The 27,647-nt window shown below is 46.1% G+C and overlaps 1 protein-coding gene and 1 pseudogene across 1 annotated transcript in view; one reads left to right on the forward strand and one right to left on the reverse strand.

The window, feature by feature from the left end:
* The window catches only part of LOC101615822 (solute carrier family 22 member 20), a 52,461-nt gene extending 26,290 nt beyond the window's left edge, over window positions 1–26,171 (reverse strand). The window contains exons 1-6 of the mRNA XM_004656659.2: window positions 25,794–26,171; window positions 25,601–25,704; window positions 21,597–21,751; window positions 17,243–17,411; window positions 14,395–14,518; window positions 7,985–8,100 (exon numbers count right to left, since the gene is read on the reverse strand). Of these exons, the coding sequence (XP_004656716.2) occupies window positions 7,985–8,100; window positions 14,395–14,518; window positions 17,243–17,411; window positions 21,597–21,751; window positions 25,601–25,704; window positions 25,794–26,171 (1,046 nt within the window). The remainder of the gene's footprint in view (window positions 1–7,984; window positions 8,101–14,394; window positions 14,519–17,242; window positions 17,412–21,596; window positions 21,752–25,600; window positions 25,705–25,793) is intronic.
* LOC123457865 lies at window positions 23,044–23,174 on the forward strand (annotated as a pseudogene).
* Window positions 26,172–27,647: the final 1,476 nt, after the last annotated feature.

A 27,647-nucleotide genomic window follows, 5' to 3' on the forward strand; every position in this document is an offset into this window, starting at 1 on the left:
TGAGCTAGAGTGAGACCCTATCTTGTAAAACAAAACAAAACAAAAAGATGAAAAGGAAAGTATAAAACCCCTAAGCAAAATAAATAAGACCATAATTCCCCCAGCTCCTGGCATCTAGTACTCTTCCCCAGCTATTAGATAGGGAATTAGATATTCAAACATAAACATGAAAACCCATGCATACATACAAATACATATATATATATTTTTTTGGGGGGGGTTCAAGGTAGAGTCTTGCTCTAGCCCAGGCTGACCTGGAATTCACAGTGAAGTCTTAGGGTGGTCTCAAACTTATGGCAATCCTCCTTCCTCTGCTGGGATTAAAGCACGTGCCACCACCCCTGGCTTTGATTTGATTTGATTTTTTTTTCAAGGTAGGGTCTCACCCTAGCCCCAGCTGGCCTAGAATTCATTCTGTATTCTCAGGGTGACCTTGAACTCACAGTGATCCTCCTGCCTCTGTCTCCTGAGTGCTGGGATTAAAGGCATGAGTCACTGTGCCTGGCTAAACCCTTCTGCCTCTGCCTCCCAAGTGCTGAGATTACAAGTGTGCATCACGCCACCTGGAAAAGATCAATTTGATATGAGAGAGTCTTTTTGTTTGTTTGTTTTTGTTTTTCGTGGTAGGGTCTCATTCTAGTGTAGGCTGACCTGGAATTCACTACGTAGTCTCAGGGTGGCCTCGAACTCACGGCGATCCTCCTACCTCTGTCTCCTGAGTGCTGGGATTAAAGGTATGTGCCACCATGCCTGGCTGTGAGAAACTTTATTGAGGTGTAGGTGGCTACCTGGTTAGGAATGTGGGTGGTCTTTTGGGACCTTGGCCAGCAAGGAAATGGGCACATTCACCCTACAGCTGCAAGGATTGAATCCTGCTGACAATCTAAATGAACTTGAATGTGAATCCTTCCCAGAGACTTGAGTGAGGAGCTGAGCCTGTCATTCAAGTACCTTTGGCTCAAGCTTGTACAAGCCTATGCAGGGAACTCAGCTACATTTCCTACAGGGCTGGAAACTCATGATGGATGTTGCTTTAAGCCATTAAAAGTTTGATTATTTGTTATGTAGCAAAATAAGACTAAACATACATGAAAACAAAGTGGCCTTTGAGAAAACTGAGCAGACAAAGCCACCTGTTTTATATTCCTATCCTGTGCCTAATGATATTTTGGTTGGCTCAAGTAGGGGGAAGTATAAGGGCCTGTTTTGCCAAAGATACTAAACCATGATAAACTGGAATGCTATCCAGGCAAGATTGGTATTGACAACATGTTTTGGAAAAACTCAGTGTAAGAGAAGTGACTGCCAAGGACAGAAGGCACCACAAGTCCCAAGAAAGAGGCCAACAAACCCAAGATTGGCAGGGTGCAATTTACTAGGGACCTGCAGATGGAAGTGTGTCTTGTGTAGCAAGAAAGGGAGATCCCAGTACCCCGAGGTAAGAGGAAGGGGTTAATATGCTGAGGTGCCAAAGTGAATCTGGGCCAACTGGAATGTATCTTAGGCTGTCTCAAAAATCATTAGTGAAGAGCTGGAGAGATGGCTTAGCAGTCAAGTCACTTGCCCTCAAAGCCAAAGGATCCGGTTTGACTCTCCAGGACCCACGTAAGCCAGATGCAGGGCTAGAGGCCATAGCGTGCCCATTCCCTCTCTCCCTCTCACTCCTTCTCCCAAATAAATTAATTAATTAAATATTTTTTTAAAAATCATTAATGTGAGCCATGCATGGTGGTCCATGCCTTTAATCCCAGTACTCGGGAGGCAGATGTAGGAGGATGGCCACGAGTTCAAGGCCACCCTGAGAGTACATAGTGAATTCCAGGTCAGCCTGGACTAGAGTGAGACCCTACCTTGAAAAGCAAATAAATAAATAAATAAATAAATAAATAAGTAAATAAATAAATAAAACCATTAATGTGAGGCTGGCAAGATGCTTAGTGGTTAAGGTGCAAAGCCAAACGACTTTGGTTTGATTTCCCAGGACCCACATAAGCCAGATGCACAAAGTGGCACATGCATCAGGAGTTCGTTTGCCCTGGCTGGAAGCCTTGGCATGCCCATTCTCTCTCTCATTCTCTGCCTCTTTCTCTCTCAAATAAATAAAAATAAAAAATATATTTAAAAATCACTAGTGTGAGATGAGCATTATGGCGCATTAGGAAGGCAGAAGTAGGATCTCTGTGAGTGCGAAGTCAGCCTGAGATTACATAGTGAATTTCAGGTATTCCAGGTCAGCCTGAGTTAGAGTAAGACCCTACCTTGAAAAAAAAAAAGACAAATATTTAATGAATCATATAGTAGTTGAGAAATAATACTTTGTGGCAGTGTCTGGCAGTACATGTTTGGCTGACTATACAACTGACCACCTTCTGCTTTTCTTCTTCTCTTTCTTCTTCCGTATCCTTTGGAGGGAGGGTCCACTCTAGCTCAGGCGGATCTGGAATTCATTCTGTACTTCAGAGTGGCTTTGAACTCATGGTGATGCTCCTACTTGGGAGGCAAAGGTAGGAGGATTGCCATGAGTTCGAGGCTTCCTGAGTGCTGGGATTAAATGTGTGTACCACCACGCCCAACCCAACTGACCTTATTCTATAAGGTTTATATGCATGCAAGGAACTGCTGGGGCAGAGGGATTACCAAAATAGTGGTTAAAACTACCAGGCATATTGGCGCACACCCTTAATCCCAGTATTTGGGAGGCAGTGGTAGGAGGATCGAGGATCGTTGTGAGTTCAAGGCCATCCTGAGACTACATAGTCAATTCCTGGCCAGCCTGGGCCAGAGTGAGACCCTACCTCAAAAAATCAACCACCACCAACAACAACAAAAAAAGTGGTTAAAACCAATGTAAAGCTAGATGCACAAAGTGGTATATGTGTCTGGAGTTTACAGCTACAAAAAGCCCTAGCATGTTCTCTCTCTCTCTCTCTTTTGTTTGTCTTTATTTATTTGAGAGCAACAGAGAGAGAAAGAGGAGGAGGAGAGAGAGAGAGCGAGAGAGAGATAGAGAATGGGAGCATCAAGGCCTCCAGCCACTGCAAATGAATTCCAGATGCATGTGCCACCTTGTGCATCTGGTTTACGTGGGTCCTGGGGAATTGAGCCTCAAAATGGGTCCTTAGACTTTACTGCAAGTGCTTAGCAGCTAAGCCATCTCTCCAGCCCCCCCCCCTTTTCAATAATAAATACACAAATAAAAATATGTTAGAAATACAGAGATGGGTGTAATTATGTCAAGTTAGAGCATTGCACAGGGAGAATGGACACCATGGACCAGGAATTCTCTAAGATTCCCTTCTTCTTTTCTTTTCTTTTTTTTGGTTTTTCAAGGTAGGATTTCACTGTAGTCCAGGCTGACCTAGAAATCACTATGTAGTCTCAGGCTGGCCTCGAACTCATGGCGATCCTCCTACCTCTGCCTCCTGAGTGTTGGGGTTAAAGGCATGTGCCACCATGTCCAGTTTAAGATTCCCTTTTATTTGACATTTTTCGTTTTTAAAAAGTATTATTTATTTATTTGAGAGAGTGAGAAAGAGAGAGGAGGGCCTCCTGCCACTGTAAACAAACTCTAGATGCATGCGCCACTTTGTGCATCTGGCTTTACATGGGTACTGGGGAATCAAATTCAGGCCTTCAGGCTTTATAAGCAAGTAAATACCTTTTAACCACTGAGCCGTCTGTCTAGCCTCCCCCCCCCACCTTTTTTTTTTTTTTCGAGGTAGGGTTTCACTCTAGCACAGGTTGACCTAGAATTCACTATGCAGTCTCAGGGTGGCCTCAACCTCACAGCAATCCTCCTATCATCGCCTCCCAGTATTGGGATTAAAGGAGTACACCACCACTCCCGGAATTTTTGTTTTTTTGAAGCAGGGTCTCACACTAGACCAGGCTGCCTTGTAATTTACTCTGTAGCCTAGGATGGCCTGAAACTCTAGGCAGTGATCTTCCCACCTGAGCCTCCCAAATACGAGGGTTAAAGGCTTGTGCCACCAAACCCCCAGGGCTACATCTGACATTTTGGGGGCTTCTAATATCCTAAAATTCCTTCCTTTATTTATATGTCAAATATTTATTACAAAGTCCTATGTACTACGAGCTGGCTTCATACAATTAAGCTAAACAAAGCAAGTAGGGCCTGGAGAGATGACCCAGTGGTTAAGGTGCCTGCCTGCAGAGCCTAAGGACCAGAGTTCAAGTCCCCAATACCCACATAAAGCCAGATGCATAAAGTGGTACATGCATCTGGAGTTCACTTAAAGTGGTGGGAGGCCCTGGTGTGCCCATTCTCTCTCTCTCTCTCTCTCTCTGCTTAAAAAAAAAAGGGGCTGGAGAGATGACTTATTGGTTATGATGCTTGCTTGAGAAGCGTAAGGACCCATGTTCAACTTCTCAGATCCCATTAAACCAGACGCACAAGGTGACCCAAGTGCACAGGTTTTCACATGCACACAAGGCATGCATCTGGAGTTCAATTACAGTGGCTTAGGACCCTGGTGCATCAATTCTCTCTCTCACCCTCGCTGTTACTTTCTTGCGTAAAAAAAGGCTAGTCTGCTGGGCTTGCCTCAAAAAATAAAATAAAATAAAAAGCAAGTAGCAAAACATATAATAAACACATTTTGGGGTTTTTTTTGGGGGGAGGGTTTTTGTTTTTTACATTTTAAATTAATTTTTAATTAATTTATTTATTTGAAAGAGAGGCAGATATAGAGAGAGCATGGGTATGCCAAGGTCTCTGGCTGCTGCAAATGAACTCCAGATGCATGTGCCACCTTGTGCACATGGCTTACATGGGCCCTGGGGAATCGAACCTGGGTCCTTAGGTTTCACAGGCATGCACCTTAACTGTTAAGGTATCTCTCTAACCCCCTCCATCCCAAGTTGTTTTTAATAAAATGAGTCTTACTAATAAAATAAAGGGGGTTGAAGAAATGGCTCAGAGGTTAAGGTGCTTTCAGAGCCAGATGCACATGGAATCTGTTTGCAGTAGCTGGAAGCTCTGGCCTACCCATTCTTCCTGTTTCTCTTATCTCTCTCTGCTTACAAAAATATAAATATTTTTATAAAATGAATCTTTGCATACTGACTTTTTCTGGAAGGATCTAAGATAGAACTTTCAACCCCCAATTTTATAGCTCATGGTTTGTTTCTTTCTAGCAGGAAGAAGATAGTGAGAAAGGGGTTGTCTTGCAAAAGGACCAGGGTGAGCCCTCAGCTTTCCCGCTGCCCAGCCTCTAGAGTTGGGGGACAGTCCCTCATTCTCATTGCCCAGGAAGCACAGCTCCAAATCCAAAGCAGGTAAGACTATTTGAGAACATTCCAGGACAGGTTTAATAAAAGCACTTTGTTCGTATTATTTATTTATTTATATTTTGTTTTTTTGAGGTAGGATCTCGCTCTAGCCCAGGCTGACTTGGTTTCACTATGTAGTCTCAGGGTGGCCTTCCATGGCAATCCTCCTACCTCTACCTCCTGAGTGCTGGTATTAAAGGTGTGCACCACCACGCCTGGCTTAATTTTTTTTTAATATTTCAATTTTATTTATTTATGTGAGAGACAGAGAGAAAGAGGCAGATAAGAGAGAAAGAATGGGTGTGCCAGGGCCTCTAAATGCAAGTGTCCCAATTGGCTCTAGAGGACAGATAGGAATTCTTATTCGTATTTATTTATTTGACAGAGAAAGAGGGAGACAGAGAGAGAACGAATGGGAGATTAAGGGCCTCCAGCCACTGCAAATGAACTCCAGATGTGTGCGCCCCCTTGTGCATCTGGCTAACGTGGGTCCTGGGGAATTGAACCTGAGTCCTTTGTCTTTGCAGGCAAATGTCTTAACTGTTAGGCCATCCCTTCAGCCCAGATAGGAATGCTTTGAACAGCTAGTCTTGTAAACAACAGCCTCAAATATTTACTGTCCTGGCAGTCCAGAGGGGAGACACAAGGATGGTCATGTTTTTCTGTCAGCCGCTCTCCCTAGGGGCTGTCAGCTTCTAGTTTATGCAGAGCGTGGGCATTGCCTCTATTGCGTCTGGCTTGTCTTCCTTTCTTTCTTTCTTTCTTTCTTTCTTTCTTTCTTTCTTTCTTTCTTTCTTTCTTTCTTTCTTTCTTTCTTTCTTTTTGTACATTGAACCCAGGCACCTATTTTTCTTTGTTTGTTTGACTTGTCTTTTGTTTTGCTTTGTTTTATTTTTTATTTACTTATTATTATTATTTTTTTGAAGTACGGTCTCACTCTAGCCCAGGTTGACCTGGAATTCATTGTGTAGTCTCAGGGTGGCCTCAAAGTCATGGCGATTCTCCTACCTCTGCATCCTGAGTGCTGGCATTAAAGACATGCACCACCACACCTGACTATTTTATTTATTTATTTATTTAAGAGAGAGAGAGAGAGAGAGAGATTGAGAATGAGCACACCAGAATCTGTAGCCACTTCAGAGAACTCCAGACACATGTGCCATCTTGTGCATCTGGCTTTACATAGGTACTGGGGAATTGAACCCGGGTCCTTAGGCTTCATAGGCAAGCTCCTTAACTGCTAAGCCATCTCTCCAGCACCTACTTTATTTATTATTATTTATCATTATTATTTTTGGGTTTTCCAAGGTAGGGTCTCGCTCTAGCCCATGCTAACCTGGAATTCACTATGTAATCTCAGAGTGGCCTCAAACTCATGGTGATCCTCCTACCTCTGCCTCCCGAGTGCTGGGATTAAAAGCATGTGCCACATTGCCTGGCTCTAGAATTAAAAAAAACAAAAACAAAAAAAAAAAACCTTTTATTTTATTACTTGTTTGAGTGAGTCAGAGAGAGAGAGAGAGAGAGAGAGGGAGAGAATGGGCACGCCAGGGCCTCCAGCCACTGCAAATGAACATGCACCCTCTTGTGCATCTGGCTTATGTGGGTCCTGGGGAATTGAACCTGGGTCCTTTGGCTTTGCAGGCAAATGCCTTAACTACTAAGCCATTTCTCCAGCCCCGTAATTTCTTTTTTAAAGAGTGGATACTTTAGAAGCTCGAGAAATGGCTCTTGCTCTGCTAGCTTGTTGACACAAATTCAATTCTCAACATCCACATGAAGTCAGAAGCAAAGTGGCACTTGGGTCTGTAGTCCCAACATGCCTCCTGCAGTTTGGACACAAAGCCAGGAGAAGCCTAAGGCCCATGGGTCAGTTAGACTGGCCTTCCTGGCAGCAACAATAAGAGATGTCCTGTCTCAAGTTGGAAGGAAAGGACTGATACTGTGAGGCCATCCTCTGACTTCTACACACAGGCTGTGACACGTGGGTGTTCATACACACATATGTACAAACACCAAAACAAACAACTTTAAAAAGACCGGACACGGGCTGGAGAGATAGATGGCTTAGCGGTTAAGCGCTTGCCTGTGAAGCCTAAGGACCCCGGTTCAAGGCTCAGTTCCCCAGGTCCCATGTTAGCCAGATGCACAAGGGGGCGCACGCGTCTGGAGTTCGTTTGCAGAGGCTGGAAGCCCTGGCGCGCCCATTCTCTCTCTCCCCCTCTATCTGTCTTTCTCTCTGTATCTGTCGCTCTCAAATAAATAAATAAATAATTAAAAAAATTTATATAAAAAAAAAGAATGGACACTTGTCAGACATGGTTTCATATACCTTCAATTCTAGAACTTGAGAGATGAAGGTTGGAGGATCAGGAGTTCAAGGCCAGCCTCTGCCACATAGTGAATTCAAAGCCAGCCTGGATTAAGTGAAGCCCTATCTCAAAAACAAAGGGCTGGTGAGATGGCTCAGCAGTTAAGGCATTTGTCTGCAAAGCCAAAGGACCCAGGTTCAATTCTCCAGGACCCACTTAAGCCAGATGCTCAAAGTGGACATACATCTGAAGTTCATTTGCAGCAGCTAGACACCCTGGCACGCTCATTCTTCCTCTCCTTGTCTCTCTCTCTCTCTCTCCCTGCTTGTAAATAAATAAATAACTTTTAAAAAAGACTTGGGTGTGAGCCCATCACTTACCAGACCATCATGAGACAGCATGTGACCTTGCGGATGGCCGGAGTTCGGAAGAGGTCTAAAATGGAGTTGGAGGTACGGACACTTGCAAACTCACTCTGGATGTAGGAGCTCACCACCTGAGTGAAGAATGTCTGCTCAGGGACAGCAAGGGGCCTGGGGCCCCCATAATGCCTCGACCCATGGACAGGAGAGTCACACTTTTGGTCCTGGAAAGACGGCCAGCCCTAGACTTCTCTTCATCACGGGACTGATGGCCCTTATCAGGCTGTTTCCAGGGCTTTGAGATTGTAGCAGTCAGCTTATGGCGCTGAGATGAACTTCGAAACTAGGCACAGTTACAGAAGAAGGGATTTACAGAAGCTTACAGATAGAGGAAAAGTTCCATAATGGCAGAAGAGGCTGGCCCAACTTCATAGGTCCAAGCACAGAGAAAAGCCACCACCAATACACAAGCAAACACACTTCAGGAGCCCCAGACAAAGCTCCAGCACCTTGCATAGCTTTTGACTGGAATTCTAAATCCATCCTTACACCTTAGGGCTGGACCCTAGGATCTCCCACAGTGACACCTCCTCCAGCTAGGCAGCTGGAGAGCCAATTTACAAGCTTTTATTTTATTTTGTTGGTTTTTCAAGGTAGGGTCTCATTCTAGCCCAGGCTAGCCTGAAATTTACTATGTAGTCTCAGGGTGGCCTCAAACTCACAGCAATCCTCCTACCTCTGCCTCCCAAGTGCTGGGATTAAAGGCGTGTGCCACCATGCCAAGCTATTTTTATTTTTTGAGGCAAGCCTATCCAGCTGGCCATATATAAAATGAAAGAGGAGACATCATATTTGTTGCCACAGAAATTACTTTTATTGCCTGAGCAGCAGAGCCACTGAGAAATCAAGCTGGTGCTGAGCAGGAAACCTTCTCCCTGCAGCCCAGCCAACTGAAAGCTGGAAAAAGCTGCACTGTATGCAGCCTTATGGGAGACAGAAGTCATCAGTGGTGAAAACAGTGGACACTGGAAGCTTCAAGTTTGGCCAGACAGGACAAATGACCAAATGGGTGCAACAGTGGCATGTCTGCTCTGGGGGAAACCAACTGCTCTCTAATTGGACTGAAGGCCCACTCTATGGGAGGGAATACATGCCTGGTACTGAAAATCTAATCAAAAGCCTATGTCAGGGGAGCTCATGAGCCATAGGGGTATAATACCTGCTCTTGTCTGGATAAATACATATGTTACTCTTATGAAATTGCCCTGAAAGCACTACACTTAATGTTCATACTCATATGTTAATGCTACTCTCACTACTGGTTAGAGAAGCTTCTCTTTTCAGATGGCGATGACCACTGCGATGAACCAAAAGGCAACATAGTGCTGAGAAGAAGGGACGGAGGAGTGTCCAGCACTGAAACATGTCACACCCTCCAAGGCTCAGGGTCCATTGTGGAAGAGGTGACGTAAAGAGTGTAAGAGCCAAAGGAAGGGTACCACTCCTTAAACACAACTGTCTGGACTGAATTTGGCCTTGATATCCAAGACTTTGCAGTGCCTAGCAATACCCACCCAAGACCCTCATAGGAGAAAAAGATGATGACATCAAATTAAAAGAGAGATTAATAGAGAGAGTGAGGGGATATGACAGACAGCAGAGTTATGAAGGGGAAAGAGGGTAGGGGAGGGGAGGGAAATACCATGGTTTGTTGTCTGTAAGTATAGAAGTTGTCAATAAAAAATATATATGTTAAAAAAGAAATTTGTATTATTTGTATTATTTTTTAGAGATAGAAAGAGAGAATGGGTGCCAGGGCCTTTCAGCAGCTGTGAATGAACTCAGACATGTGCGCCCCCTTGTGGCACATACATCTGTCTGCATGGGACTTGGAGATGTCAACATGAGTTCTTAGGCTTTGCAGGCAAGAGCTTTAAACACTAAGCAATGTCTCTGGCCCCTTTGTTCAGGTAGAGTTAAATTCTTTTATTTTTAATTTATTTTTTATTGATAACTTCCATAATTATAGACAATGACCCATGGTAACTCCCTCCCTCCCCTCACTTTGTCCTTTGCAACTCCACTCTCCATCAAACCCCTTCTGCCTCTCAATCAGTCTCTTATTTATTTATTTATTTATTTATTTATTTATTTATTTATTTATTTATTTTTGTTTTTTTTGAGGTAGGGTTTCACTTTAGCTCAGGCTGACCTGGAATTATATTATGTAATCTCAGGGTGGCCTCAAACTCATGGTGATCCTTTTACCTCTGCCTCCCAAGTGCTGGGATTAAAGGTGTGTGCCACCATGCCCGGTAGTCTTTCATTTATTTTGATGTCACTATCTTTTCCTCCTGTTATGATGGTCTTGTGTAGATGGTGTCAGGCATTGCAAGTTCACGGATATCCAGACCATTTTGTGTCTGGAGGAATATGTTGTAAGGAGTCCTACCCTTCCTTTGGCTCTTACATTCTTTCTGCCACCTGTTCTGCATTAGACCCTGAGCCTTGGAAGGTGTGATAGAGATGTTGCAGTGCTAAGCACTCCTCTGTCACTTCTTAGCACCATGGCACCTTCTGAGTCATTCCAAGGTCACTGCCATCTGAAAAGAGAAGCTTCTCTAACCAAAAGTTTAATCCCAACACTCGGGAGGCAGAAGTAAGAGGATCACCATAAGTTCGAGGCAACCCTGTGACTCCATAGAGAATTCCAGGTCAGTCTGAGCTAGAGTGAGAACCTACCTCAAAAAACCAAAATGTGTGTGTGTGTGTGTGTGTGTGTGTGTGTGAAAATTAAGAGAAGTGCTTACTGGGCAGTTCGGCGAGCATAGTATATACATTTATCCAGACACCAGCAGACGTTACACCCCTAGGGCTCATGACTACCCTGTTGTTGGTTTTCAGTATCAGGGATGTATTCCCTCCTGTGGTACGGGCCTCCAGTCCAATTAGAGAGCAGTTGGTTTCCGCCATAACAGGCATGCCACTATTGCACCTGTTGGCTCATTTGGCCAACCAAATTTAAGGCTTGCAGTGTCCACTGTTGAGTATCTCCACTGGTGATTTTTCTCTCTCTCCATTGAACTGCATACAGCATAGTTTTTTTCCAGCTTTCTGTCAGCTGGTCTACATGGAGGAGGTTTTCAGCTCAGCTTCAGCAGAATTTCTCAGTGACCTTGCAATCCAAGTATGTGGAGTCTTCAGCAAAAGGAACTTACCATCAATTTCTAGTGGGAAACCAAGAGCCTTGGCAGTGGCCTGTAATGTTTTAGGGGCATTAGGGGCCTCCCTGACCAACAACTCACTGGAAGTTATCCCATCCCTGACACTGAAAATTTTCTAGTAACAATCTATGGCTTCTGAGTATTCCATTGTCCAATACACTAGGTTTCCATATGACGTTTTCATACCTTCTTAGGGTCTCACTCTAGTTCAAGCTAACCTGAAATTCGCTATGTATCCTCAGGGTGGCCTTGAACTCATGGCGATCCTCTTACCTCTGCCTCCCTAGTGATTAAAGGTATGCGCCACCACGCCTGGCTCTGGAAACTTTTGTTGTTGTTTTTGTTTTGTTTTGTTTTGTTTTGTTTTGTTTTGTTTTGTTTTTTGAGGCAGTGTCTCACTCTAGCTCAAGCTGACCTGGAATTCACTATGTAGTCAGTCTCAGGGTGGCCCTGAACTCATGGTGATCTTCCTACCTCTGCCTCCTGAGTGCTGAGATTAAAAGTGTACACCACCATGCCTGGATGCCATTGTAATTTTGATGGTGATTGCATTAAATGTATAGATTGCTTTTGGTAAGATTGTCATTTTCAGAATAATTGATTCTGCCTATCTAAAAACAAGGGATGATAACTTGATCCCTTCCTTTCTAATTTGTATCCCTTTTATGGGTTTCTCTTGCCAATTGGCTTTTTTTTGTTAAAATGAGAGAGAGAGAGAGAGTATTGGGGCTCTAGGACCTCCAGCCACTGCAATCAAACTCCAGATGCACATGCCACCTTGTGTGCACTGCCTTGTGCATCTGGCTTATGTGGGATCTGGGGAGTTGAGCATGGGTTCTTTGGGTCCTTAGGCTTTGCAGACAACTGCTTTAACCACTAATCCATCTCTCCAGTCCTAAATTACAAGCTTTAGTAAATTCGTGAATCAACTGGGGAATATCCATTCAAAACATCACAGATGTAGCAGGCTTTGCACTGTGTACTCCAACACTCTTGAGGCTCCTTGGTTTTGGAGGGCCCTGCCCACATTCCTGGTATGGATTTTGAGTTAGGACTGGAGGGGTGTCTTAGTGGTTAAGGCACTTGCCTGCAAAGCCAAAGGACCCAGGTTTGATTCTTCAGGACCCACATTATCCATGTGCACGAGGTGGTGCTTGTGGAGTTTGTCTGCAGTGGCTGGAGGCCCTGGTGCACCCATATTCTCATTCTCATTCTCTCTCTTTCTCCCTCTCTCTCTGCCTCTTACTCTCTAAAAAAAATTAAAAGTAGATTTTGAGATAGTGTCAGATAGACTAAAAGCAGGCGGGCTGCGATGTAGCTCACTGATAGGACACTGTGTAATGTGTGCAAGGCCCTAGTGTCCAAACCTAGCATAGCAAATACAGAAATCCAAACCAACCCAGGGCTTCTGCATGGGTCTGCCACACAACACTGTGTTTTCTGAGGCAAATTACCTGATCTGTTCAAACTTCAGTTTCCCATTGGTGACCGCTCTATAGCCCAGGCTGGCCTCAAACTCATGGGGATACTCCTACCTCAAGACTCCTAAATGCTGGGATTAAAGACATGAACCACCTTATGGAGGGACAGCTAATCAAAATATAAGAGGATATAAATAAAACATATGTAATCCTACTTTTTTGGACAATGGAGCACTCAGGAACTATAGATTGTTGCTAGAAAATTTTCAGTATCAGGGATGGGATATCTTCCAGTGAGTTTTTGGCTAAGGAGATCCCTGATGCCCCCAAAACATTATAGGCCATTGCTGAGGTGCTTGGTTTTCTACCAGGAATAGATGGTAAGACTCTATTGCTGAAGACTCCATATACTTGGGCTGCAAGGCCACTGAGAAATCATGCTGGAACTGAGTTGATAACCTCCTCCATGTAGACCAGCTGACAGAAAGCTGGAAGAAGCCATTCTTCATGCAGTTCAATGGGAGAAAGAGAAATCATCAGTGGACACTGTAAGCCTTATAATTGGCCAGCCAGGCCAAATGAGCCAACGGGTGCAATAGCGGCACTTCTGTTATGGGGAAAACCAACTGCCCTCCAATTGGACTGGAGGCCCGCTCCATGGGAAGGGAATACATCCCTGATACTGAAAATTTAAAACAGGGGTAGTCATGAGCCCTAGGGGTGTAACTTCTGCTGTTGTCTGGCTAAATGTATATACTATGCTTATCAAACTGCCCAGTAAGCACTTCTGTTAATGTTCACACCCTTATATTAATGCTACTCTCACTTTTGATTGAGAATCTTCTCTTTTCAGATGGCAGTGACCTTGGACTGATTCAGCAGGTATCATGGTGATGGAAAGAAATGACTGTAGTACTCAGTACTGCAATATCTGTATCACACCTTCCAAGGCTCAGGGTCTAATGCGGAAGAGGTGGTGGAAAGAATGTAAGAGCCAAAGGAAGAGCAGGACTCCATACAACATGATCCCTCAAGACACAAAATAGCCTGGTAGCTGGGCGTGGTGGTGCATGCCTTTAATCCCAGCACTTGGGAGGCAGAGGTAGGAGGAGTGCCATAAGTTCGAGGCCACCCTGAGACTCCATAGTGAATTCCAGTTCAGCCTGGGCTATGGTGAGACCCTACCTCAGAAAAAAAAAAAAAAAAGGCCTGGATATCCATGGCCTCACAGTGCCTGATACTACTGGCTTAAGACCATCATAAGAGGAAGAAAAGATCAAGACATCAAAAGTAAAAGAGAGACTGACTGAGATAGGGAGGGGGTATGATGGAGAGTGGAGTTTCAAAGGGGTAAGTGGGGGGAGGGAGGGTATCACCATGGGGTATTTTTTTATAATCATGGAAGTTATTAATAAAAAAATTTAAAAATTTAAAAATTAAAAAAAAGACATGTACCACCTTGCCTGGCTATGAACTTTCTTTTTAAAATATATTATTTATTTATTTGCAAGCAGAGATAGGTTGTGGTGGGGGAGAGATTAGGTACGCCAGGGCCTCAGCTGCTGCAAACAAACTCTAGACGTGTGTACCACCTTGTACATCTGACCTTAGGTGGGTATTGGGGAATCAAACTTGGATCATTAGGCTTTGCAGGCTAGCACCTTAATCATTAAGCCATCTCTCCAGCCCAGAAATGATACTTTTCATACTGAATCTTTAGTAACTAGAGACTGTGTCAACAATGGAAACACATTCCCAGCCTTCCTTCCACACATTCACTTACCTCCATGGTCAGTCTTTCCCCTTCCTCCCTTCTACCATTGATCACAGCCACTTTCTGTAGGTTCTGCACAGCTTGCTGCGACTTGCCATGCAGGAGGAGCCATCGGGATGACTCTGGCAGCCACCTGGAAGCAAGGTGGATAAAGGACAGGGCTAGTGTTGCAGTCAGGTTCACACTGCTGGCAGAAAACACCCAACCAACACTGAGAAATCTTTCTGGAGCTGGGCTGAAAACCTCCTCTGTGGAGACAGAAAGCTGGAAAGAGCTATTCTACATGCAGATCCACGGGAGAGAGAGTAATCACCAGTGGAGATAAACAGCAGTGGACACTGCAAACCTTAAGTTGAGCCAGCCAGGCCAAATGAGCCAACAGGTGCAATAGTGGCATGTCTGTTATGGGGGAAGCCAACTGCTATCTAATTGGACTGGAGGCCCGCTCCATGGGAGGGAATATATGCCTGATACTGTAAAACCTATTACAGGGGAAATCATGAGCCCTAGGGGTGTTAACATCTGCTGGTGTTTGGCTAAATGCATATATTGTGCTCACCAAATGCCCAGTAAGCACTTCTCATAATGTTCATACCATATATTCATGCTACTCTCACTTTTGGTTAGAGAAGCTTCTCTTTTCAGAGGGTGGTGACTCAAAAGGCACCATGGTGCTGAAAAGAAGTGACAGAGGAGTGCTCAGCACTGAAATATCTCTAGGTGGAAAAAAAAAATGTAAGAGCCAAAGGAAAGATAGGACTCCTTACAATGCATTCTTGAAGACACAAAATGGCCTGAATATCCATGACCTTGCAGTGCCTGACACTACCTACATAAGACCGTGATAATAGGAGGAAAAGATGATGACATCAAAATAAAAGACAGACTGGTTGAGAGGGGATATGATGGAGAGTAGAGTTGTGAAGGTGAAAGTGGGGGGAGGGAATTATCATTGTTTGTTGTCTATAATTATGGAAGTTGTCAATAATTTAAAATATTTTCAAAACCAGGCGTGGTGACGCTCCCCTTTAATCCCAACACTCAACAGGCAGAGGTAGGAGGATCCCCTAGAGTTTGAGGCCACTCTGAGACTACATAGTGAAATCCAGGTCAGCCTGAGCTACTCAGACCCTGCCTCAAAAAACCACCACCACCACCACCAACAACAACAATAAAAAGTTAGTCAGGTGTGGTGGTGCACGCCTTTAACCCCAGCACTTGGGAGGCAGAGGTAGAAGGATCACAGTGAGTTCAAGGCCACCCTGAGACCACATAATGAATTTCAGGTCAGCCTCACTTGAGTGAGACCCTATCTTGAAGAAAAACAAAAACAAACAAACAAAGAAAAAACAACCAAGAGCAGCTTGTGGGATAAAAAAGATTTATTTTGGCTTCCAGACTTGAGGGGAAACTCCATGATGACAGGGAAAAACTATGGCATGAGGAAAGGGTGGACATCACCTCCTGGTGAACATCAGGTGGACAATAGCAATAGGAGAATGTGCCAAACACTGGTAAGAGGAAGCTGGCTATAACACCTATAAACCTGCCTCCAACAATACACTGCTTCAGGAGGCTTTAATTCCCAAATTGCCATCAGCTGGGGACCTAGCATTCAGAACACCTAAGTTTATGGGGGACACCTGAGTCAAACCACCACACTATTCCTTCTTTATGGAGGGGGTGTTTTCGAAGTAGGTTCTCATTTTAGCCCACATTGATCTGGAACTCACTCTGTAGTCCCAGATTGGTCTCAAACTCATAGCAATTGTCTTACCCCTGTCTCCTGAGTTCTGCGATTAAAGATGGGCACATCACGCCTGTCCACTCCCCCACTTTTTTTTTCTTTTCTTGAGATAAGTTTTCCCATGTACCCAGATTGGCTTTGAATTTGTCATTTTCCCACCTATGCCTCTAAATGATGAAAGAAACCTGCCCCCACACTTTTCTTTTTTTAAAATTTAATTTAATTTAATTTTTTATCTTTTTACAATTTTTATTAACATTTTCCATGATTATAAAAAATATCCCATGGTAATACCCTTCCTTCTTCTTTTTAAAAATTTTTTTTGGGTTTTATGTTTATTTATTTATTTGACAGTGACAGAGAAAGAGGGAGAAAGAGAGGGAGAGAGAGAATGGGCGCGCCAGGGCCTCCAGCCTCTGCAAACGAACTCCAGACGTATGTGCCCCCTTGTGCATCTGGCTAACGTGGGTCCTGGGGAATCGAACCTTGACCCCGGGGTCCTTAGGCTTCACAGGCAAGCGCTTAACCGCTAAGCCATCTCTCCAGCTCTCACACTTTTCACCTTCCCTTCTTGTGCGGTATGTCTTAATGTCACTGAAGTGTCCTTAGAAACAGTGACACACCCAGTGTTGAATCTGGTCCTCACTCTAACTGTGTGGTCTTGAATGAATCATGGCCCCTCTCTGGACTATGCCTCAGTTTCTTTCTCCTTCTCCCTCTTCTCTTCTTCTTCATCCTCCTCCTTTTTCCTTTTTTGGTTTTTCGAGGTAGGGTCTCACTCTAGCCCAGGCTGACCTGGAATTCACCATGTAATCTCAGGGTGGCCTTGGACTCACATTGTTCCTTCTTCCTCTGCCTCCCGGGTGCTGGGATTAAAGACGTGCACCGTGGGATTGTTGTGAAGCACACAGGAGTTAAAGGCAAAATCACTTAAGTATGTTTCAGAGCCCCATGCCCAATGGAAGAAGTTTGGCCAAAGATTCCCTAAAGCCATTTGTGAGTACTTGTGACTCTGTGGCCTTTGTTTTCACCAAGGTCTATCCCCTGAATGCCCCAACCTGTCATGGGACCATGGGGATGCATCACCTTACCCGTCTGTGTTAGACATACCAAGAATAGAGGAAAAAGATGAGGAAGGGAGCGGAGACAGCCAACTGCAGCCACCGCCAGGGGCGGATCAGGTACGCCACGCCAGCCAAGATGATCTGACCCAAGGTGAAAGAGAAGCCCAGCAAGATGCCTGCCACAGTCCGGCCCCGGGTGGGCATCCACTCCACAACTGTAGAGGAAAGGGGACCAGCTCAGTAGGACTCATCTACCATGTGGCTGTCTAATTCACCCTGTCCCTTCTACTCCAGGAGTAACTGAAACACACAGACCACGGTGTCCCTGTCTCTCTCTCCTTATACCCTGGTGGTGTCAGAGAGCTGAATGTCAATAATAAAACCTCAAAAACTAAAAACCGTAGCCAGGCATGGTGACGCATGCCTTTAATCCCAGCACTGAGGAGGTAGAGGAAGGATGGTTGTGAGTTGGAGGCCAACCTGGGACTACAGAGTGAATTCCAGGTCAACCTGAGCTAGAGTGAGACCCTGCCTGAAAGAAAAAAAGAAAGGAAGAAAAATTCCCAAAGAACTCATAGTTATATTTGTGTTTCTTAGGATCTTTTTAAGGCTTTTCCCACAAATATCACAAAATCCAGAAGCAATAAAATGAAAGTTAGATGGGGCTGGAGAGGTGGCTTGATGTTTAAATGTGCTTGCTGGTTCAGGGTTCAATTCTCCAGCACTCATGTAAATCACAATATAAAAAGTGAAGCCAGGGCTGGAGAGATGGCTTAGCGGTTAAGCGCTTGCCTGTGAAGCCTAAGGACCCTTGTTCGAGGCTCGGTTCCCCAGGTCCCACGTTAGCCAGATGCACAAGGGGGCGCACGCATCTGGAGTTCGTTTGCAGAAGCTGGAAGCCCTGGCGCGCCCATTCTCTCTCTCTCCCTCTGTCTGTCTTTCTCTCTGTGTCTGTCACTCTCAAATAAATAAATAAAAAATTAAAAATAAATAAATAAATAAATAAATAAATAAATAAGTGAAGCCAAAGCCGGGTGTGGTGGCACACACCCTTAATCCCAGTACTCGGTAGACAGAGGTAGGCGGCGGATTACACTGAGTTTGAGGCCACCCTGAGACTACATAGTGAATTCTAGGTCTGCCTGGGCTAGAGCGAGTCCTTACCTTGAGCCTCTCCCTCCCCCCCAAAAAAAGAATACAAAGAGTGGTGCATGTGTCTGGTGCTTGTTTACAAAGGCAAGAGACCATGGTGTGTCACACATGTGTAAGGGCATGCATACACATCTCCATCTCATGGCATTCACGTGTAAGTTGTTCACCATGCCTGGCTACAGCTGAAGTTCTTTTTTAAATTTTTTATTTATTTATTTGTTTGAGAGAGCGAGAGAGCAAAAGAGGCAGAGAGAGAGAGAGAGAGGAAATGGGCACACCAGGGCCTTCAGCCATTGCAAATGAACTCCAGACACATGTGCCACCTTGTGCATTTGGTTTATATGGGTCCTAGGGAATTGAACTGGGGTCCTTCGGTTTTGCAGGCAAATGTCTTAACCGCTAAGCTATCTCTCCAGCCCAGTTTACATTCTTTAAAAAAATTTTTTTTTATTAACAACTTCCATGATTATAAAAATACCCCATGTGATACCCTCCCTCCCTCCACTTACCCCTTTGAAACTCCACTCTCCATCATACTCCCTCCCCATCTCAATCAGTCTCTCATTTACTTTTGATGTCTTGATCTTTTCCTCTCTAATGATGGTCTTATGCAGGTAGTATCAGGCACTGTGAGGCCCAGCTTACATTCTTTAAGTAGCCACATGGTCTCCCAAAATCCACTCTTGAGCTCAACATCCCTGTTATCTTCTCCAACTCTGCCCTTCAGAGCCTTGGCCTCTGTCTGAAATGTTCTATCCCAGATCTCTGTAGGGCTCTCTCCCTCCCTCCCTGAAGTTTGTTCAGTATTATACCTTGTCCAGTGAGGTCTGGCTCTGACCCCTCTAAGTGAGACTCACAGAGCCCTCCCCTGCACCCTGGCCACTACCATGCTTAACCCCTTTGTAGGCCTTGTTTTCCTCTGCAGGCTTGACCTCCGCCTAACATAGTGTACAGTTCAGCTATTCACGGCGTGTGTTATCTGACCTTCCTTGCTAGCGCATGGACACCAGGAAGGGTCTACTCTGTGGTCACTGCTGTGTATCTAGAACCTGGCTTAGCCCACAGAAGGCCTTCAATCAATGAACCGATGTCAGGATTGTTAAATGAGAAGCTCAAGATACAGAGCAAGGATTGGGGTTTTGGGTCAGTGGTAGAGCATTTGCCCAGCATGTGCAAGGCCTGGGCTCCAGGTGCTACCAGCCGAAAGAAGCAAAAAAAAAGAAAGAGAGAGAGAAAGAATAGAAATACAGGGAAAGAAGGAAGGAGGGAGGAAAGAAAGAGGATAGAAAGAGGGCTGGTGAGATGGCTTAGCAGTTAAGGTGCTTGCCTGCAAAGCCAAAGGACCTTGGTTCGATTTCCCAGGACCCATGTAAGCCAGACGCACAAGGTGGCGCATGCATCTGGAGTTCCTTTGCAGTGGTGGCTAGAATCCTGGTGTGCCCATTCTCTCTCTCTCTCTCTCTCTCTTGCTGCCTCTTTCCCTCTCTCAAATAAATAAATAAATAAATTAAATAATAAAAGAAAGAGAAAAGGAAAAGAAAAGAAAGGTTGGGGAGATGAGCAGTTAAAGGTGCTTGCTGACCCAGGTTCAATTCCTCCAGCCACCCACAAAAGCCAGAGGCAAAAAAGCAGTTCATGTGTCTGGCATTTATTGGCTATGGCAGGATAAATACAGAGAAAGAGAGATAGACAGAGACAGAGAGAGAAGCATGGTGGCTCAAACCTATAACACCAGCACTAGGGAGGCAGAAGGACTATGAATTTGAGGCCAGCCTAGACAAGTTAGTGAATTCAAGACCAGCCTCAACTACAGAGCAAGACTCTTATTAAAAAAGAAAGGAAAGCCAGGCATGGTGGTGCATGCCTTTAATCCTAGCACTCGGGAGGCAGAGGTAGGAGGATCACCATATCACCATGAGTTCGAGGCCACCATGAGACTACATAGTGAATTCCAGGTTATCCTGAGTGAGACCCTACCACAAAAAACAAAAACAAACAAAAAAAAAGGAAGCCAGGTGTGGTGGGTCTTGTCTTTAATCCTAGCACTTGGGGAGGCCAGGGTAGAAGGACCCCTATGAGTTCAAGGCAAGCCAGAGCTATAGAGTGAGTTCCAGGTCATCCTGGGCTAGAGCGAGACCCTACCTTGAAAGACAATAAATAAATAAATAAATAAAATAAAATAAATACAAACAGGGAGGGAGAAAGAAAGAATGCAAAAAGAAGACAGGAAAAGATAAAGGAAGAAGGGAAGAGAAAGGAAGGAAAGGAAAAGGAAGAAGGAAAGAAGGGACAATGTGCAAAGAAACAAAAGAGGGCCTCTGGGAATACAGATCACTTGGCCGAGTACTTGCCTAGGATGCTTGACTCCTTGGGTTAAATCCCCAACACTCCATAAACTGGGCATAGTGGTGCATGGCTATAACCCCAGAAATAGGGAGGTGGAACTGGGAGAATCAAAAGTTCAAGGTAAAAAAAAAAAAATTGACAGCTGGGGAGATGGCTCAGAGGTTAAGGTGTTTTTCTGTAAGCATAACGACATGGGTTCAATTCTCCAGTACCTATGTAAAGCCAGATGCACAAGGTGGTGTGGCAGATGATGTGTCTGGAATTCGTTTGCATGCTCATTTCTCTCTCTCTCTCTTTTGTGGTGTTTTGAGGTAGGGTCTTGCTCTAGTCCAGGATGATCATCCAGGATGATGTAGTCTCAGGGTGGCCTCGAACTCACGGTGATCCTCCTACCTCTGCCTTCCAAGTGCTGGGATTAAAGGCGTGTGCCACCATGCCCGGCTCAAACCCCTTTTTTTTTTTTTTTGAGACATGTTGCTTTCAAAATCACTATAAAGCCAAGCTGCTCCTAACCCTCCCATTTCTACCTCCCAAGTGCCAAGATTACAGTAATGCACCGTCATGCGCAGCTCCCTGGGGACCATCCTATCTCACTGCCCTGTGATCCCAGTCACCTCTGTGACCTCACGTAATCCTGGCATACAATAGGTACTTAGTGATTATAGCTAACCCTCAAATGAAGTAAAGCTAACCCTCTTAGTTTACAGATTCGTAAACTAAAACCTAGACCAGGAAAAGGATGCCAGGCTCTGCCACCTTGGGTTTCTCAAGTGTAAGGTTCTGAGCTGAGGTCTCTGGATGAGAATTACAACAAAACCAAATAAGAAAAATGACCTATGATGGGTGCTACACCCCCTTCTCACAAGCCCCAGTCCCTCCGGGCCCCATCGGGCTAGACTCACCCAGTGAGAGAGAATTGAGGATGATGCCGGAGAAGGTCATGCCCATCAGGAACCGGAAGACACAGTAGGTGCTGAAGGAGCCAACATATGCTGTCGCAGCCCCCGAAACTGCCAGCTGCAGGTACGACCAGATCAGAGGGGCCTTGCGGCCCAACCTGAACCCAGGGAGTAGGCACAGGTATTAAGACTCTGGCAGGCAAACCTTGAGGTTTGAGGGAGCAAACCTTGGCCTGTGCCTGAGCTTTGTGCCCCGGTGGTGAGTACCAAGGTAGTCAAGGAGAATCCAGGGTATCTGGTGAAAGCCACTCCTCAAAATAGTGTGTGTGCTGGCCATGGTAGTACATGCTTTTAATCCTAGCATTTGAGAGGCAGAGGTAGGAGGATCATCAGGAGTTCAAAGCCAGCCTAAGCTACAGATTGAGTTCCAAGTCAGCCTGGACTAGAGTGAAACCCTGTCTCAAAAATAATTTAAAGCTGGAGAGGTAGGAGGACCGCTGTGAGTTCGAGGCCACCCTGAGACATAGTGAATTCCAGGTCAGCCTGGGCTAGAGTGAGACCCTACCTTGAAAAAAATGTTTTTAATTAATATACCTTAACTTATATTTAAAAAAAATGATTTAGGGGCTGGAGAGATGGCTTAGCGGTTAAGCGCTTGCCTGTGAAGCCTAAGGACCCTGGTTCGAGGCTCGGTTCCCCAGGTCCCACGTTAGCCAGATGCACAAGGGGGCGCACGCGTCTGGAGTTCGTTTGCAGAGGCTGGAAGCCCTGGCGCGCCCATTCTCTCTCTCCCTCTATCTGTCTTTCTCTCTGTGTCGCTCTCAAATAAATAAATAAAAAATTTAAAAAAAAATGATTTAAAGCTGGGCATGGTGGTGCATGCCTTTAATCCCAGCACTCAGGAGCCTGAGATAGGAGTATTATCATGAGTTCCAGGTCAGCTTGAGACTCCATAGTGAATTCAGGCCAGCCTAAGCTAGAGCAAGACCCTGTCTCAAAAATATATAATAATAATAGACCTGCCATGGTGTATTTTTTAATCCTAGCACTTGGGAGGCAGAAGTAGGAGGATGGCTGTGGGTTCAAGGCCACCTTGAGACCACATAGTGAATTCTAGGTCAGCCTGGGCTAGAGCAAGACTGCACGTTGAAAAACCAAAAATAAAAATAAATAATAATTTAGCTGAGCATGGTGGCACGCACTTTTAACCCCAGTACTCAGGAGGCAAAGGTAGGAGGATTACTGTGAGTTGGAGGCCTGCCTGGGACTACAGAATGAGTTCCAGGTCCTTTTTTTGTTTTTTGTTTTTTTGAGGTACGGTCTCACTCTAGTTCAGGCTGACCTGGAATTCACTATGCAGTCTCAGGGTGGCCTCGGACTCTCAGCAATCCTCCTACCTCTGCCTCCCAAGTGCTGGGACTAAAGGCGTGCGCCACCACAACTGGCTCCAGTTCCCATTTGACTACAACATTTTCTAGATTTTCGTGGCTATGCTTGTGGGATAGATTCAAGGTGCCATGATCTGAAGAGGGAAGGATTTTCAGTGTCCTCCCTCCATATGAAATGGCTGAACACAAAATTAAAAAAAAAAAAATGAGGGCTGGAGAGATGGCTTAGTGGTTAAGGTGCTTGCCTGTGAATCCTAAGGACCTATGAATCTTAAGGACCCATGTTCAATTCCCCAGGACCCATATAAGCCAGATGCACAAGGGGGAACACACATCTGGAGTTTGTCTGCAGTGGCTAGAAGCCCTGGTGTGCCTGTTCTCTGTATATATGCCTCTCTCTCAAATAAATAAATAAAATAGATTTAAAAAAATAGCACATGCAACTGCTAGGACCTCAGCACTGGTGGACAAGGCTGGACAGGGATAGAGTAACATGAGTTGAAGGCCACCCTAAGACTACATAATGAATTCCAGGTTAGCCTTGGCTAGAGTTAACCCTACTTCGAAAAACAAAAACAAAAAAACAAAAAAAGAAAGAAAGAAAGAAAGAAAGAAAGAAAGAAGAAAAAGAAAACAGAGATGACAAGATTAACACCAGGCTGGGGAAAAGCACGGATTTTGCAGTGACCCATAAGTGGGTGTGGAGGGCAGGGAGTCCCTGAACTGGAAGAAGGCCGCAGCCCAGAACTTCCAGGAAGCTGAGCCCTTCGCCACTCCCAGGCTATGGGAGCAAGATCCTGGCGTAAGTCTTCAGAAGAACTGATTGAGATAGCGAGGCTGAGAGGCCCAAATGGACATCAGGAGTCCAAGGCCAGGCTGGTGGGGTTACTGCACTCTGCACGTTGGCATTGTTCCATTATTAATGAGGGCTCCAGGTCAGAGAACACAGCCAGGCAGGCCAGGAAATCAGCAGGCCAAAGAGGGCAGGCAGCATTTCGTCACCACAGGTATCTCCCCCGTCATGCACACATGCATTCATTCATTACCTCAAAGTAGCAGACCTGAGCCAAGCCAGACCCTGTTGTGGCACTGTAGGATGAGGGCCATGGCATTGCCACCAGAGCAGGGCTGAGGTGGGAGACACAGGGAGCCCCCTACACTCTGGGCAGTGGGGTCTCGTGTCTGGGAGCTCCCCTCCCCAACACTGAATCCAGAGAGGATGGGTAGAAGGGAGGGAAGAGGAGGGAGAAGGGGAAGAGGAGCGAGGAAGGAAGGGGAGGGAGGGACAGAGGAGGGTGTGTGGGAGCAGGACGTCAGCAGAGCCATGTGCCAGGTTGCGGTTTCTCTGGCGTCTGTCAGTGGGTGTGGGTTATGGTGGCAATTTAACATAGATGTTAGGGAGGACAGAAGAAGTTATAAAGGAATGTGGAGCGGCCTTCAAAATGAAGAAGTCAAAGCAAGTACTGAGCAGGTGTGTTGAGTACCAGTATTTGTATAAAGATGGGGGACCAACCAAAAACAAACAAACAAAAAATGCCTGGTGGGGTAGCACACACCTTTAATCCCATCACTCAGGATGCTGAGGTAGGAGGACTGCCATGAGTTCAAAGGCAGCATGGGCTACAGAGTAACTTTCAAGTCACCCTGTGGTAGAGTAAGACCCTACCACAGGAAGAAAAAAAAAAAAAAAAAAAAAGACGGCTGGAGAGATGGCTTAGCGGTTAAGGCACCTGCCTACAAAGCCAAAGAACATCGATCGGTTCGATTCCCCAGTACATGTAAGCCAGAGGCACAAGGTGGTGCATGCATCGAGCGCTCATTTGAGCCCATTCTCTCCCTCTTCCCCTCCATTTCTCTCCCTCTCTCTTTCTCTGTCTTTTCCCTCTCTCTCAAATAAATAAATAAAATTAAAAAAATAAAAGCCAGGCCGGAGAAAAGACTTAGCAGTTAAGGCACCCAGGTTTGATTCCCCAGTACCCACGTGAGCCAGATGCACAAGGTGGCACGTGTGGCTGGAGACCTTGGTGTGCCCAGTTTAGGGAAGAAGAAAAAAAAAAAACCCGGGCGTGGTGGCCCATGCCTTTAATCCCAGCACTTGGGGGATCGCTCTGAGTTCAAGGCCACCCTGAGACTACATAGTATAAGTCTAAATTAGAGCGAGACTCTACCTTGGGAGGGGGGAAGGCGGGTCTTCGCCTCAGCGGCCATAGACGAGCAGCAGCCATGGCTTGTGCTACCCCATGTGCCGTGGGGCTCAGCAAGAACTGAGCAAGCCGAGGCCCAGCCGGGGGCGCGGGCGACTGACCAAGCACACGAAGGTCGCGCCACGGCGCTGCTCAAGCTGTCCAAGGACAAGCGCGCGTCCACGTTCATCAAGGAGCGGGTGGGGCGCACGTGCGCGCCCAGAGCAAGCGGGGAGCTGAGCAGCGCGCTGGCCGCTGTGCGCAAGGTGGCCGCCAAGAAGGACTGAGCCCCGGTCCCCCAATAAACCCTTGTTTATCCTGGGGGAAAAAAGGAAGAGGAAAGGAAGGAAGGAAGGGAGGGAGGGAGAAAGGGAGGAAGGAAGGAAGATTGCAAGGGCCTTTCCCAGATGGCTGGGACCCGTTCCCAAAGGCTCACCTGTCTGCGAGGCTACCGAATATGGCAGCCCCCACCAGCACCCCAGCCATGTAGAGGGACTGAGCCAGGTCATTGAGGGCACGGGCCTCACACACCAGGTCCCACTGCCGGGGGAGGTGGGGGAGGGGATGATCAGCCTCGGCCTCAGCCAGCAGCCGCCCCTCTCCCCCCATGCCACCCAACCTCCTCTGACCTCCATCACAATCGTGGAAGGGAAAACGCTGCGGTCATAGACCCAGCCCTCCTTGCAGCCTTCCATGACTGCTCCGTAGGTGGAGGCGTTGGAACTCAGAAGGGCCCACTGAGGCTCCATGAAACGGCGGCACGATTCAGGGAGCCCATGCTGGTCCAGGGGGATGGTGGCCCTCAGCCAGGCCCTGGAGTAGTTGGTGGTGGTGTCCTCTGTGTGGTTGGCAGAATGCCGGCAGTGGTGAGCAGGCGAGGCGGCCGTGAAGTTCTGGAGGAAGGTATGGCAGGCCAGCAGGCCACAGGGCGTCAGCAGCAGGGCTGTGTAGATGACCTGGAAGCGACCTACACCTCCCAGGGTGTCCAGTAGATCTGTGAAAGCCATTGCCACAGGACTGAACAAGACCAGGCCTACCCAGGCCTTATGTAAGGGGGCAGGGAGGGACCTGGGAGGTGGAGATCAGGCCGGGGGTTAGGACTGCAGAGGCCCTCTGCCCAGCAGCTCGGAGGGGTCCAGTTACACCTCAGGAGAGGCCTTGAATATCCCCACACGTGCAGGACTCCTCCTGCATTAGAAAAGAGAAGGGTGCCAGGAGGTTGCCTCATTGCCCAAGTCTGGATGCCAGACTCCCGGCTCGCACTGCAGGAGCTCAGCCCTGCATGAGACACGGTCACTTTCCCTTCCTCTGGAGGTCATCATGGGGCTCAGGAGCCCCAATTTCCACCTCCGCACATGGGACACGATCCCCATCACCAGGCTCCAAATCACTCTAAACCATAAATGCTCAGAGGTTAGAATAAAACATAATGGCAGGGCCGGGGAGGTGGATTAGTCAGTTAAGTGCTTGATGTAAACGTGAGGGTCTGATGCTGGATCCGAAGCGCTGATGTAAAGGCTGGGCATAATATCATGTGCCTGTAGCCCCAGTGCTGGAAAATTGGAAAGAGGGGGACCACATAGCTTGCTGACCAGCTAGTGTAGCCTTCTCAGTGAGCTGCAGATTCAGTGAGACACTGTCTCAAAAATAAGGTGGACAGGGCTGGAGAGATGGCGTAGCAGTTAAGGCATTTGCCTGCAAAGCCAAAAGACCCAGGTTTGACTCCCCAGGACCCATGTAAACCAAATGCACAAGGGGGCACATGCATCTGGAGCTCATCTGTAGTGGCTGGAGGCCCCAGAGCACCCATTCTTTCTTTCTCTTTATCTGCCTATTTTTGTATCTCTCTCAAATTAATAAATAATCTGGGCATGGTGGCACACACCTTTAATCCCAGCACTCAGGAGGCAGAGGTAAGAAGATCACTGTGAGTTTGAGGCCACCCTGAGACTACATAGTGAATTCCAAGTCAGCCTGGTCTAAAGTGAGACCCTACCTCAGAAAAATAAAAAATTTAAAAATTTAAAAATTTAAAAAAAGAAAGAAAAGAAAAATAAAAAAGAAAAATTCAAATTCAGGACATGAAGAGATTCTAAAAAGAGTTTAGCCCATATATTAGACCTGTTCTCACTTTTAAAAATATTTTATTGGGTTGGAGAGATGGCTTAGCAGTTAAGGTGCCTGCCTGTGAAGCCTAAAGACCCAACTTCGATTCTCCATGTCTCCCATAAGCCAGATGCACATGGTACATGAGTCTGGAGTTTGTTTGCTTGGGCTAGACGCCCTGGAGCACCCATTCTCACTCTCTATCTTTCTCCCTGTCTATCTCTAATAAATAAATCTTAAAAAAGATTTTATTTATTGAGCTGGATATACGTGGGTCCCTCCAGGCAATAGTGGTGAGTGCGGGAAAGAATCACTTTCAGGGGACAGTCTCTGTGAACATCTCGGTTTAGTCAGTAGGGAAATGGGTTTTATAAGCA

Source organism: Jaculus jaculus, chromosome 1 (assembly GCF_020740685.1).
Source record: "Jaculus jaculus isolate mJacJac1 chromosome 1, mJacJac1.mat.Y.cur, whole genome shotgun sequence".
Taxonomy (NCBI): domain Eukaryota; kingdom Metazoa; phylum Chordata; class Mammalia; order Rodentia; family Dipodidae; genus Jaculus; species Jaculus jaculus.